General features: G+C 37.6%; 1 protein-coding gene across 1 annotated transcript in view; it reads left to right on the forward strand.

Annotated features, from left to right (window-relative positions):
• Positions 1 to 13487, forward strand: part of RUNX2 (RUNX family transcription factor 2) — a 144400-nt gene that overhangs the window by 2597 nt on the left and 128316 nt on the right. Inside the window, exon 4 of the mRNA XM_027772081.1 lies at positions 8150 to 8306. Coding sequence (XP_027627882.1) covers positions 8150 to 8306 — 157 coding nt within the window. The remainder of the gene's footprint in view (positions 1 to 8149; positions 8307 to 13487) is intronic.

Consider the following 13487-nt stretch of genomic DNA (forward strand, 5'->3'; position numbering starts at 1 on the left):
GCTGGCCCCTGGCGAGCGAGGAGGCGCGGGCCGGGGGCGGGGGCTCCAGTCGCCTCTTCCAGCCGGGACCGAGCTCCCCGCCTGGCCCCGCCTGGGAGGGATGAGGGAAACCTGAGGAACGGCCGCAGTTCGCCCGACTTAAACCGAGGTGAAAATTTGCAGATTTCCTTCATTATTATTTTTAAATACTTAACCCCAAAGGCCACTCCTGCTTCTGAAAGGTCATGGGTGGCGCCTGCGGAGGGCCTGGGCGCGGAGGGAGTGAGCCCAGGGCCGCAGGGCGGTCTCCAGGCGCCCCGCGGCCTTCTCCGCCCGCCGGCCCGTTAGTTGGAGGGCGGTGGCCGCAGCCGGAGTCTCAGGCAGCGGCTCTGCAGGTTGAGGGTGCAGGGTCTGGAGCTTCTCGTAGTGGTCCCATGGGTCTCCGAAAAGCGAGCCGGATTTCCCGGGTTGTCCTCGCCAGGGGGAGACGCGGAGCCCCCAGTGCTGACTGAGCGTTGGGTTGATGGGAAACGGGTTCCCCAGGCGGTCCACACTCGCGGGACTAGACGCCAGGGATGGAAGTGTGAGTGAGCCAGACCTGGAGATGAGCACTCTGGCCCTTCCTAGTCTTACGAACACGAGTAGCTGGGCCTGGGGTCCCTGGGTTCTGGGAACTGTGGAGAGCAGGGTTAAGCCAGGCCTTGGGAAAGGAAAAACCGGGGAAGGAATGGTGCCAGTTTCTCTTAGTGGACCCTGGGGCCAAACTCCCACAGGCCCCTGGCAGTACCGAGTTGTTGATCCTCCACCACCCCACGCACCAGTTCGGATTCCGTGCGTGGGTGGGTGGAAAGAAAGAGGAGCACAGGTCAATTAGAACTAGTTATCTCTAGGGCGTCTATCAGAACAGAAATCAGAGGGTTGTTATGGAAAGGGATAGTGCACTTTGGGGCAAGTTTCATTTTGCAGTTGGCCAAAGAATTCTTTGACTGTCCCATTTCTCTTTTTATAAACCACCTATTTTTGTAGGTCAGCGTTTTTCTTCCTTGAAATAGGAAAAGCTCAGGATATATGTGAATTATAGAAATTAAAATGTTCCATACAGAGATATTGGTTGTTCAAGGGCCCAGAATTTTCAATTAGCCTTAATGTGATTTCCACCCCCACCACCCCCCAAAAATACCTCAAACCGAAAATAGCAAAAAAAGGATAAAAATAGCAAAAAGTACAAATAAGTGGCTATTTTTTTTCTATAGAATGCCAAAAATCAGAATTGTGAAAACCTAAAAATAGATGCTCATGTTTTAAAAATACCGCTTAGAAGTTTGGTCTTCTATATACTGTTCTAAATAAATTTCAGGTATAACTGTCTTGAACTATTCTCTTGATGGTGAAATGCATTTTTAGTATGCATATTTTTGGATGGAAATGATGTTTTTGGTGTAAAGATAAAATACAGTTTAGTTTGAGCTATTCAAAGACATTTTAGTTGTTTAAGTTTTCTGACTATTATCCTTGTAAAATTATTTCAAAAATATTTTTTTCTTTGCTATTAACTATTCTTGTTTATTACACAGAGTACATTTTTGTTGTTTTAACAAGTAAACAGGCTATAGATAACACAAAGCCACTTAAAATGGAATATTTTAATTCGTATTAATTGAATAATGAATTGAGCTAACCTAGAACTTGACTCTCAATGTTTTCTCACCTCCATACATGTGTTTAACTGGAGTTCAGAAAGTGGGTGATAGCTCAGATCCATTTAATACAGAAGTTTTCTTTCTCTGCTGAAGGAAGCACAGAGTTCTTTCTAACATTCAGATTTTGACAACTTTTTTTTTAACATTCTCATATGAATGATGTAAAAACAACCTCTTACCTTTGAAATAAAATCCTGAGAACGGTAGGCTTTCTACACTCTTGCAAAATAATCAGATGTCTCTGTTTTAAACGTGGCGACAGCAGTTTGGCTATCATATTTTAGAGTTGTGTACAAAATAAGTGATAGTGTTTGTGTAGATAATCAGATAGGTAAATGCATTAAAACACATACATGCATGCACACAACAGGACTTAATTGTTGAAAAGTCTGTTATTCGAATCAATACAATATTTATTAAGGCCATATTTTATGTCTGCCACACTGAGCTCCTCACTGCAGAAAATCAGGAATTAAATTTAATAGATTGTGTTTTGATATGTTAATTTAAAATAGTGCTTCAACATGATTTTGGCAATGTATTGCGTTAAGAATAAGTAATGTATTAGTGTTGTTCATTTGGGATTATATAGGAATAATTAATTTATACTTGACATGTAAAAATGAAAAGCCAACTTCATACATAAAGTTGTTTGTTGGCATTGTATTTTTAACAGAGTTTTACAGTTTGAAATGTTCAGTCTCCCCAGGTGTCAAGGAAATGGAAATATATATTTTTAACATTTCCTTCAGGTGTATCTCACTGAAAGCTTAAAATAGTTAAGGCTTATTATTAGAGGGTCCCAGGCCCTTTCTGTCCCAGATAATTCTAGTGACAACGAAGCACTTTGCAAATTTAGCTCATTAGTTGATGGTCAGGTAGAAATAGAGAAGAGAACATGTCAACCTTGCATTCAGTAGCGCCCTTTTAGTTAGGGGTCTGTCAGCATTTCCACTGTGAAGCCTGATGTTCAGGGTTCATAACTAAGTTGCTCTAAATAGCTTCAAGCTGAAACACTATGCAGAAATTTTAAGTCCAGATGTATATTTTGAACTAAAAGTAGTGCAAGCCTTTGCGCTGTTTTGAGTTAGAGAACACTGTAGTAGGCATATTTACCAGTATCATATGCTTTTCTGGCAATGTTAAAGAAAGAAAACACATTTTCAGATATATGATCTGGTACTTGTAGCTAATTTGGTATCTTTAATAATACCTTTTAGTATTTGTCAAAAGGAGAATTTCAAAATGACAATGATTTCTGTTTGACAATAATGTTTTGACATCATTGGCCATTTTCCTCTCCTCAAAAAGAATATAGCTAATAAATACTTGACACTAGTGAGTTGTATTTCATGATCAGATTTTGTGTTTGTATCTTTTTGAATCTGGTTATACCTAAACAGGAGAGAGTAGGTTATTGAATGTGTTAAATCCTTATTAACTTTCCAAGTTATTATGCAAAATTATGTAAATCACAATAGATTTCAAGTATGTGAACACATCCATTTTTATGTTATGCTTTTAAATATGGTCAAACTTATTTAAATACTTTAGGATTGACTGTATAAAACTAATTGGTAATATAGAACAAGTAATTTTAGATAAATGAATATTTAAAATATTTTAGCAATATTTGAGAAAAAGTATAGTATATATCTTTTGTTATTTTTTTCCCTTTGTATCCTTTCAGAATTCCAGAATATTCATTGTTAGATGATTTAAACCATCTCGCTATATGGCACGTAAAAATAATTTTCATCAAAATCTTTCTTTGACATATATTTTAAAATTATGAAATGATATATTGTATTTATATTTTCTCTAAAATTTATTCTATTTTTCTTAAATCTTGGGTTAAATTTTAAGAATTAAAAACAAAAACTGTAGTTTTTGTTGAAGTTGGTGATAGATTATTTAAAGTTACCTTTGAGTAATTACCATAGGAATGAAAGTTGCTTTTTGCAATTATTGTCTTACCAGTTTTTATTAGAGAAAGATTTTATCAAATTCTACCTTGAAAAATAATTGTATTTCAATTTTACTGCAAATATCACATGCCAAATGATGTTGGCCTGTAAGAGTACTAGATTAGCTAAGACTAGACTTCTGTTCGTGGAAATGTCATGGGCAATTTTAATTTCCTTATAATAAGACCACAGAAACAATTTTAAGGGCCTGAATTAATTCTTCATTGCTTCTCTGTCAGAGTGATTCACAGTTTTAGTCCTGAAGAATCTCATACAACATTTCAGAAGTATCGCTAAATATTCTTTCACTCATTTTGTACAAACCACATATGTGATTTAAATGCTACTTTTACTGAGGTGCACAAAATAAAGGAACTTCTTTCTCTATTCTGAAATGTCGAATGGAAAATTACTTCTCCCTTTCTCATGAATTTTTTGAATTTGTAGATTTTATATTTTAAAAACACCTAGAAATGTAATTGTTAGAGTTTCATCATAAATCCTTCTTTGCAAAACAGTACTTTGTACTGGGTAGTATGGAAACAAATTTTAATTTGTATTTATTCCTAACTAGTTGAAAAAGTGATTTTTTTTCTATTTTTATTTATTTATTTATTTATTTTTTACTGCTCTTTACCCCTTAGAATGTTTTTCCATTGCTTGGGTTTGGTACAGATGATATGTGTACATCTTTTTTTTTTTTTTTTTTTTTCCTTTTTTTTTTAGATAAACACAGTTGAGAATCTCCAAGGGAACCTTTATAGCTTCAGAGATCTACTTTCTAAAAACCTCTCAAACATATAATTATACTTCTGATTGATATAAAGTCAAGTATAGTATTCCTTCCCACCCACAACACACACACTTCTTTTCCCCTCAGAAAAACATTGGGCAATCTGATTTTGTAGAATGAATAGCAGAAAAAAAAATATTTAGCCATTAAAGTAGAGTTCAGCCGTAACAGGAAAGATTGTCTCTACATAGTGTTAGCATTTTTTCCAGGGCAAATTCTAAGCCTCATAGAAGACTTACACAATTCGTGATTATCTATTTGTTTTGTTAAATGTGATGCATACAACATACCAATATTTAATGTGGTCATCATTCTGCTTAAGAAAGGTAAAATGGATTTATATATTTAACTCTTAGGAATTTTTTCTTTCCTATTTTCCCATATTGAATCAATTTTCCTTTTCTTCTAACTAAAAAAAAAAATCTATTATGTTAAAAATATGCAGTAAAATAATAATGTCCCAGAGCTCTTGAAAACCTTTACACTGGGCAGATTTCATTATTTGTTTCTGAACTTTAGCCTGTCTAGAGTGAAACTTATTAACACTCATCCTATATCTCTCAGTACTACCGAAGAACTTCTCAGGACATGAAGTGAAGAATTATATATTCAAGTTGAGCTCTTCATGATGCTTACGAGTAAAAGCCTATGTTTAGCAGACAGCAGATTTGGAACAGAACACTGTTACCCTCATTTTATAAAAGCTCAAATCATTCTAATTACACTCTATACTTGTATCATGTTCTTTACATTTTGCAGACTTAAAAAAATGATTTCCAAACTGGAAAACTGATTCCTGGAGATGAAGTTACTTGTGTGAGGTCATAGCAGATATATAGCACAAGTGGGCAAAAAGTGGAGTGGAGTCTCTTGACTTTGAGTGCATTTATTCTCTTCTTAACAGTACAACTTTTCTTCTGACTTCATTAATATACTTACGGGTCCCATATTTACTTTGACATAGAAAACCACACAGCAGGTGTTAAAATACAATATGCTGAATGTACAGAATGTCAAACATCCAGATGAATACTGGCAAATGTAGTCAATTATTTCATTATTTTCAAATGTTCACATTTTTTAGCACTAAGAATTTGAAAAATTGAAAAGTACATGACCTCCGTCGGGAGTACAGCGTTACCTGTATTCAGTAGCCACTGAAGTTACTATGCAGGCAGGAAGTCTCCCTCTCAAAGAATTTACTTTTGACCTGGAAGAACTCCCAGATTAAGAATAACTATGCTCCAGTTAAAGGGCAGTCAGCATGATTCTCTCTCCTTTGAGATGGAAAAGTTGTCAGGAGAGGAGTTTGGAGTGAGGCTTCTTCCTTATTAGCAAGGATGCTGCTCACTCTAACTGATTCTTAAGAGTTCAGCTGGTAGTCCCACAGGCTTCTGACTCTGGGAAGTGATGCTCTTTATGAAGCTCTTTCATTTATTTATTTATTTAGAAAATATCAAACATTTACCATGTGCCAGGCACTGTTTTAGGAACTGGGCGTATAGTGGTAAAGAAGATAGATAATATGAAGGCCATTCCCTCATGCACTTTCCAAACGAATGCAATCTGGACTCTTAGAAGTGAGTCCCTCAGCTTTGGGCTAGAATATCAATGGAAATAGGTAGATCATTAATATAAATACATTAAAATGAGGGACCAGCAGGTGGCGCTGTGGTTAAGGACTCCTGCGTGGTTGTGGTCGACCACAGTTTAAGTGCTGATCTCAGAGACTTGAAATTCATGCTGGGAATGTGTGTCTGCATGCCCGAAATCCTGAAAGGAGAATGGAGAAGGGATTGCAGTGTGGCCATCTTCTCAGGGGATGATGTTTTACTTTCCTTCTCTCTGTCTCTCTCTGGTTAGTGCACACCCCCTATGACAAAAACCTTAAAAGAAATGGTGATCACTTGAGTATGGTAAGATGCTGGTCGGATGTTTGGTTCTGCAATTTAAGAAAAGTTTTACAGCTTTGAATTAAATAACTGTGCTAAATGTAAGGAATGGAGCCGAGACAAAGCCTAAGTGAAAACTAAGACGTCAAAAATAGTGACAAGGTTTTTGTGTGGTTCAGTTGTTTTCCTGGCTTGAGGAGACAATTCAGTGGAGGGATGTTGGAATAGGGTTCATGGATGGAAGAAATTCAGTCTTAAAATATAGGTTTAATGACTTTTATCATAATGTAAGAAATCTGCTTTAGTGAGAGAATGTACCAAGCATACTGGGAGCATGGAATTAAACACATAGGTTTGTTTTATGAAGAGAGTTGTACTAGAAGTAGAAAAAGATAAGTGGATTGTTTTCCAGGCAAGTAAACACACAGGGGTGTTACTGTCAGGGGGTAGGCTACATTAGCTAGAGCCATGGTTACATTAGTACCACTTGGAAGGTAAATGAAGAAGAGATGAAAATAATCTAAATATAGGGTGCTGGAAGTTAGTCGAGAGAGGAATGTCATCAAGGGGCAGGATTTTGGCAGTAGATTAAGAATAGTATAAGTATATTATTGGGGACTGAAGGTGGTGTGCAGGACAAGGCCCTGAATTCCCACAGGACAGACTGTGGTTTGAGTCTCAGACCTGGCAGCTTCAAAGTCATGCCAGACCTATGTGCGAGAGTGCCCAAAATCTTGAAAGGAGAAGGGATTCCCATATAGCCAACTCCCCTGGGTGAGGGGATGATTTCTTACTTTCCCTCTCTCTGCCTTTCTCCAGCGAGTGCATGCACCCATACAAAAAACAAATAAACAAAAAGAATAGTATGTTTTATATATGCCAGTGAAGGATCTGTACCAACACTCCCTTCCAGGCTTTGTGTTAACCAGAGGTATACATTTGCAAGATAGCTGACCAAGGTTCAAGTATGAACCTTAGCCTTGGAGCAGAGAAAACCTCAAAGACTGGTTATTCTAGGTCCTTACCTGACTGAGTTATTCTGGTTGAGATGAACTGTTGAAGATGAGGATTCAAATGTGTCATTCCAAGATGGCAGGCGGAACAGGACTACGAGTGTAGCTAAGGGGTATATTTTTTGGTCTTTGCTGCTCGTTTGTCATTGATTGTGTTCATCTTTATTTTGCTGTAGGCTTTAAGCTTCCAGACAGCTTTGCCTCTCCCGTTGGGTTTCACTGCAGAGTGGGCATTCTGTAACTATTTGTAGTAGCTTGAACAACTGAATATTTAGCTCAAAGTAAGACGGTAAATGTAGACCACTTCATATCTAGGATATAATCAGGAGATCCAGGGTTTCACCTAAACTTCTTCTCTCATGGAGCTGACCAGACTTTGTAGTTTTTCGCCTGTGATCCAGATGAGACCTCACCTTACGGGTTTCCTTGAGAGGAAGGCTGCAGACAGGCGATGCCTTAACATGTATAATGCAATCTGCAGATGGGGCATCAGCCTTTCTTCTATGGCATAATTCCTATAGACAGCCTAACATGGGGATTTAATAAAAATGTACATATATTCTGTGAAGAATCCAACAACAAATGTAGGACATTTTTGCCTGTCTTTGAAATGGGTGGACCCTGAAACATTGGTCTGTTTGAAGTGGCATCATAACCCGTACACAGATGCTGCTTTCCTGCCTGCCATTACTGTACTAGAGCACTAAATCCTGATAAGATACATGATTTACAGTGAGAATATATTCTCAGTCTTAAAGCTCTTCTGATGTGCCATTATTGCTGCTGTGTTTCCTGTTTTACGTAGGTGGTAGCCCTCGGAGAGGTACCAGATGGGACTGTGGTTACTGTCATGGCGGGTAACGATGAAAATTACTCTGCTGAGCTTCGAAATGCCTCTGCTGTTATGAAAAACCAAGTTGCAAGGTTCAACGATCTGAGATTTGTGGGCCGGAGTGGACGAGGTAGGTCTCTGATTTTTAATACTGACAGTGGAATAAACACATTAGGATCCTCCGATGAAATGTCGACTGGTCTATATATAAATCAGTACCTTCTTTTACTGAATAGAATTGCTTAAGATTTTATTTAAATATATCCATATGAAGTTGAATGCTTTTCTCAATATTCAGACCTTTCTCATGTATTGTTTGGTACTGAAAATTCAAGCAGTGTTTTCAGAACTAGCAACTAATTTCACTGGATGTGAGAATAGAAGGTAGAGAAAAGAACACTTGGAAGATCAATTTTGAATTATGAGGCATCAACTAACTGAGTAAATTGATGGCAAAGGGGAAAGAAAAATGAATGCATTGTATCAATTTCCTGGTAATTTCAATTTTGCTGCATGTTTTTGCAAGGACAGCCAGCATATTACTCTTCACTTATCACATATATTACCTCTGTATGTTTAATAAATTCTCATAATAACAGTCTATTAAAAACCACATTTTTTTTCAGAAGACTTTTCATTTGGATAAGTGAATAATACATTATTTGTCTTAGGGTGACTATGTAAAGTTGCCTAGACAGAGAAATGATCAGGACTTTAGTAATTATACACTATTTATACATATTTCTAACATCTGAATCCATACTCAAATATTAGGAATCTTTAAGAGGATCATAAAGCAGGAAATCTCTTCTAGGGTTTTCATAGCTGTTCATAAATGGAGTTAATGTTTAAAAAAAAGTTTCTAAGGAGACCAGTATTTTGGATTTTATTTACTTACTCTAAAGAGACTTTCGCTATTCATTCACCTATTAGTAGAATTATGTTTATTTATTTAATAAATCTAATATTTCCATTTTAAGTATTTTGGTAAGAAGAGTGAAAATAGACCACTTCAGGAGTGAAATAAAATTATAAAGCCCTGTGGAATCACGACAATTCAGGTTTGAAGTAGGAAATGAGAAGCACCAGTTTTTAAACCAGGTCTAATAATTGCTCTTTAGTTTGGATCAGATGTCAAATTATTACCATTGTAAAAACTTGATAAGGGAAATTCAAGCAAGGCAGTTTCCGATGAGTAGTTTTAGTTTACTTTCTAGGAACAGGGCCAAGAGGTTGTACTTTTTAACTTAAAAAAAAAATGCATGCTAATGAGATACTGTCATTGAAAGGTTGTTTGAAATAAAATGAAGCTCAGAGCCTCTGGTAGAATCAAAACTGAAGGGGTTATCTCTGCATCAGGTTTAGTTTACTTTCATTAAAAGAACAAAAAAGACACATCCTATACCACTGTTGACTGGTTGGGTTTATAGTATGCGTATTCATTCTTTTTTTTCCTCACTGATGCAGGTCCACAGTATAATTAGTTTCTCTTTTATTTTTTTCTCTAGTATAGACCGTGAAAAATGTGAACATGATGATTTACCTATATGCTCTGAATTGCATGTTTCTTTTCATGTAATATTACTTTTTAATTAGAATAATGAATTTTAGCATTTAAATGATTGGCTGCTATAATTAATTTTACTTTACGGATGCAAGCTAGTGTTTTCATTTATCTTGCTTTTACGTTCTGTAGATGTCCATAACCTTTTTTTTTCCCCCTTCTGATCAGTTTGAGTAGAAACTATGGCAAAGTGATAGTGTACTTTGTAAACCCTCAACATATTTATTTAAGAAACTTCAAAGAGAAACAAAGGGTGTGCACTGTTTTACTATATTGGCTTTCTGAGTTTTGGCTGGTTTCCCAAATAGCAATTTTTATATTTAAAAAAAAAAAAAAAAGACAGACTTAACTGCTTGCAGACTTTTCACGCATGGAAGATGAAGAAAGCTTCTTTTGATGAAGTGTAATTATGTCCAAACAGAGCTGACCCCCTCCCCCTATATTTCTTATGATCTTAACTGAAGAAAGTAGGATTTTTCCTTTGAAGCAGCCGGGACTTGGTGGAGGATCTGAAATGCAACAGTCTGCTGCCAGAGGCAGGATGGAGAAATTGGTCCAGACTTGTCTTGAAGACTTAGATGGGGGGTGGGGGCAGCTGGTGAAGAGACAGAAAAATTGATTTATTACTAATAATAGATTCTAATATCACTATGTTAACATTGTATCAAAGGAGACAGTAGTATCAAACTGAAATGAAGAGGGAAAAAGGACAGAAAACACTGATAAGAGAGAGCACTCTGAAAAAAATGGGTCAGTTTTTCAGTGACAGGAAACATTTTAACCTGCTTTTATACCCTTTGTACCTGACCTGCTTTATAACAGACTCTTTCCAGCTTCCTCTCTGATTTGCACATGTCTACATTTCTCTGTTAAGTTGGGATCAGCATGCGGCTACCATTGTATGTTTTGTCCTGGCATTAAACATTTTCTGTTTTCAGTAGCATTAAAAATGAAAAAAAAAAATATGGGGGAGGACAGCAAGTGGTGTTGTGGTTGAGGCGCTGGACTTCCACGTGGTTGACCACAGTTTGAGTCCTGGACCTGGTGGCTTGAAGTTCACACCAGGCACCTGTGCATGCATGCCCAAAATCCTGAGAGGAGAATGGAGGAGAAAGGACTGCAGCATGGTCATTCCCACTTAGGGATGATTTCTCACTTTCTGTCTCTGTCTCTGTCTCTCCAGCAAGTACACATGCCCTATAGCAAAAATATTTTAATAAATAAATAAAAATTAAATAAACAATTATTAAAAACACACACACAAAAACCAAAAAACAAAAATACCAAAAATCTACCAGAAACTAGCAGGTAGTATAGTGGTTAAGGTGCTGGACTCCCACGTGGCTGACTGTAGTTTGAGTCCCGGACCCAGTGACTTGAAGATCATGCTGGGCATGTGTGCGTGTGTGCCCAAAATCCTGAAAGTAGAATGGTGGTGTAGTGTGGCCATCCCTCCAAAGGTGATTTCTAACTTTCCCTCTTTCTGTTTCTGTCTCTCTCTCCTGCAAGTGCACACACTCTAAAGCAAAAAAAGAAAAAAAAAAACAAACCCAAAAAAACAACCAAACAAACAAAAACTTAAAAAAACCACAACTATTAAATTATTATTTTTTTAGAGGTTTTTTGCTATAGGGCGTGTGTGCTCACCAGAAAGACAGAGAGAGACAGAGAGACAGAAAGTGAGAAATCACCCCCCAGGGTGGATGGCCATGCCGCAATCCCTTCTCCTCCATTCTCACCTCGGGATCTTGGGCACGCACGCACACGTGCCCTGCGTGAATTTAAGCCACCAGGTCTGGGACTTGTACTGCAGTCGACTACACGGGAGTTCAGCGATATAGCCATTGCGCTAACTATTGCTCCCAAATTTTTCAGATATTACACTTTTCCCTCCTTTTCTTTGGTAGAGGCATAAACTCAGAATTGAAAAATAGTTTTGAATTTATAAAGAAGTCACATCGCTACTTACTTTGGTTTTATAGATCATCTTTGACCACAACTTTTGAAAATGCTTTGGAATTAAAGTAGAAGTTCAATGAGATTTGTGTTAAGTTAGGAGTGGCTTATGGTTTTTAATTGTCTTTTACTTTTTTTCTCCTTTATATTTTAAACAAAAATGTTTAAATTGATTATATTCCTTAAATATTTTTTTGGTGAGCTTCCCTTCTTTTGACCTCAAACATGCTCCTTTTAATTTACAAGCAATTTGTTTGTTTGTTTTTGCTATAAGGCATGTGCACCTTGTCAGAGAGAGACAAAGACAGAGAGAGAGAGAGAGAGAGAGAGAGAAATGAGAAATCACCCCTCACCAAGGGGAGATGACTGCCCCTCTATCCCTTCTCTTCCACTCTCCTCACACATGCCCAATATGATTTTCAAGTCTCCAGGTCTAGGACTTGAACTGCAGAGTAGGCTTTGTGGGATCCAGCACCTTACCCGGCATGCCACCTGCTGGCCCAGTTTACAAGCATTTTAAGCATCTACAGTGGACAGAGCATGGTACGTTCTCAATTTAGGATGCAATTCTGCTTACATTCTTACCTCTCCTGGCTATTGTTGGCAGCCCCTTCTGCCAGGTTGGACTTGTCAGTGCCAATTCCCTGTGTTTATCTCAGAAAATGTATGACACGAGGACACATTGCAGGACTTGCTGCTAGATGAAACCATGGATGGTACAATTAGTTATCTAGTGAGTGCTAGCTTCCTAAGTGAAAGCCTGCATTTTTATCACTTGTGGTAAGTGATAAAAAGATGAAATTTGGGGATTTGTTTTTAAGGAAATCATAATGGCCAATGTAAATGAGTGACTTAGACAAAGCATTATAAGATAAAGAATCAGTTACCAATTTGGGTGGTAATTTCTGAAAGTTTTTCAACATAACGTACATGTTTCTTCTGAAGAGGCAGTAAGAAGTAGAAGGAAACTGCTTAATTTTTGTTTTCATCCTTAGGATTTGACTTTGGAAAACCATAGTTACACTTAGTTACTTGTTTCCTCTCCCCAAATGATCTCTTTAGAAAGGAAGTTTTTTAATGAAAACTGTTTCTGCTCTGAACAGTTAGATGCTTCCTAATTGGAGGGTGAATTTTATATTTGTTTTTTGTTCCTGCCTAAGGTGTGTTTCTTTGAATTTGGGAGAAGTATATGACTTTTAAATATCTGAAGTAAGTTGTAAAGATCTAAAAATGGAAATATTCACAAAACTAGATTACACGCAGTATGCCCAGCAGATTATTTGGAGGTGTAAGGGTAAATGAGCTTTACACATCCTTGACTTATTAAGATTAGTGCCACAGATGGCAGTTGCCCTCCAAAGAGCCATTGGCACCACTATTGGAAATGCGATATTCTGGTGGGGCTGCCTGTTTTCTGCATTTTACTTTGTCTCTGTCTCTGTCTTTGTCTCTTTCTCTTATTAAAAATAATCAATCAATCCTGAGTCCATGGAATGAGATTTAATTATTTTGTTTAAATTGCAGAGGGTACATGCATGCGACGGGGAGAGAGAGAGAGGGAGGGAGAGAGAGAGAAAGAAAGAGAGACAGAACCCACTTAATTGGGCCTGGTCATGCTGCAATCTTTTTCCCTCCAGTTCTCTATCGCGTCAGGGTCCTGAGAATGTGGACCTGCCCAGCATGTTTCTGAGCTGCTGGGGCTGGACTAGAACCCTAGTTGGCCATGTGTGACCAGGCTTATTCTGTGCAGTGCCTAACTGCTGCACTACAGGGCTGGCTCCTTTTAATGTT

Source organism: Tupaia chinensis, unplaced genomic scaffold, assembly GCF_000334495.1.
Source record: "Tupaia chinensis unplaced genomic scaffold, TupChi_1.0 Scaffold000252_1, whole genome shotgun sequence".
NCBI lineage: Eukaryota > Metazoa > Chordata > Mammalia > Scandentia > Tupaiidae > Tupaia > Tupaia belangeri.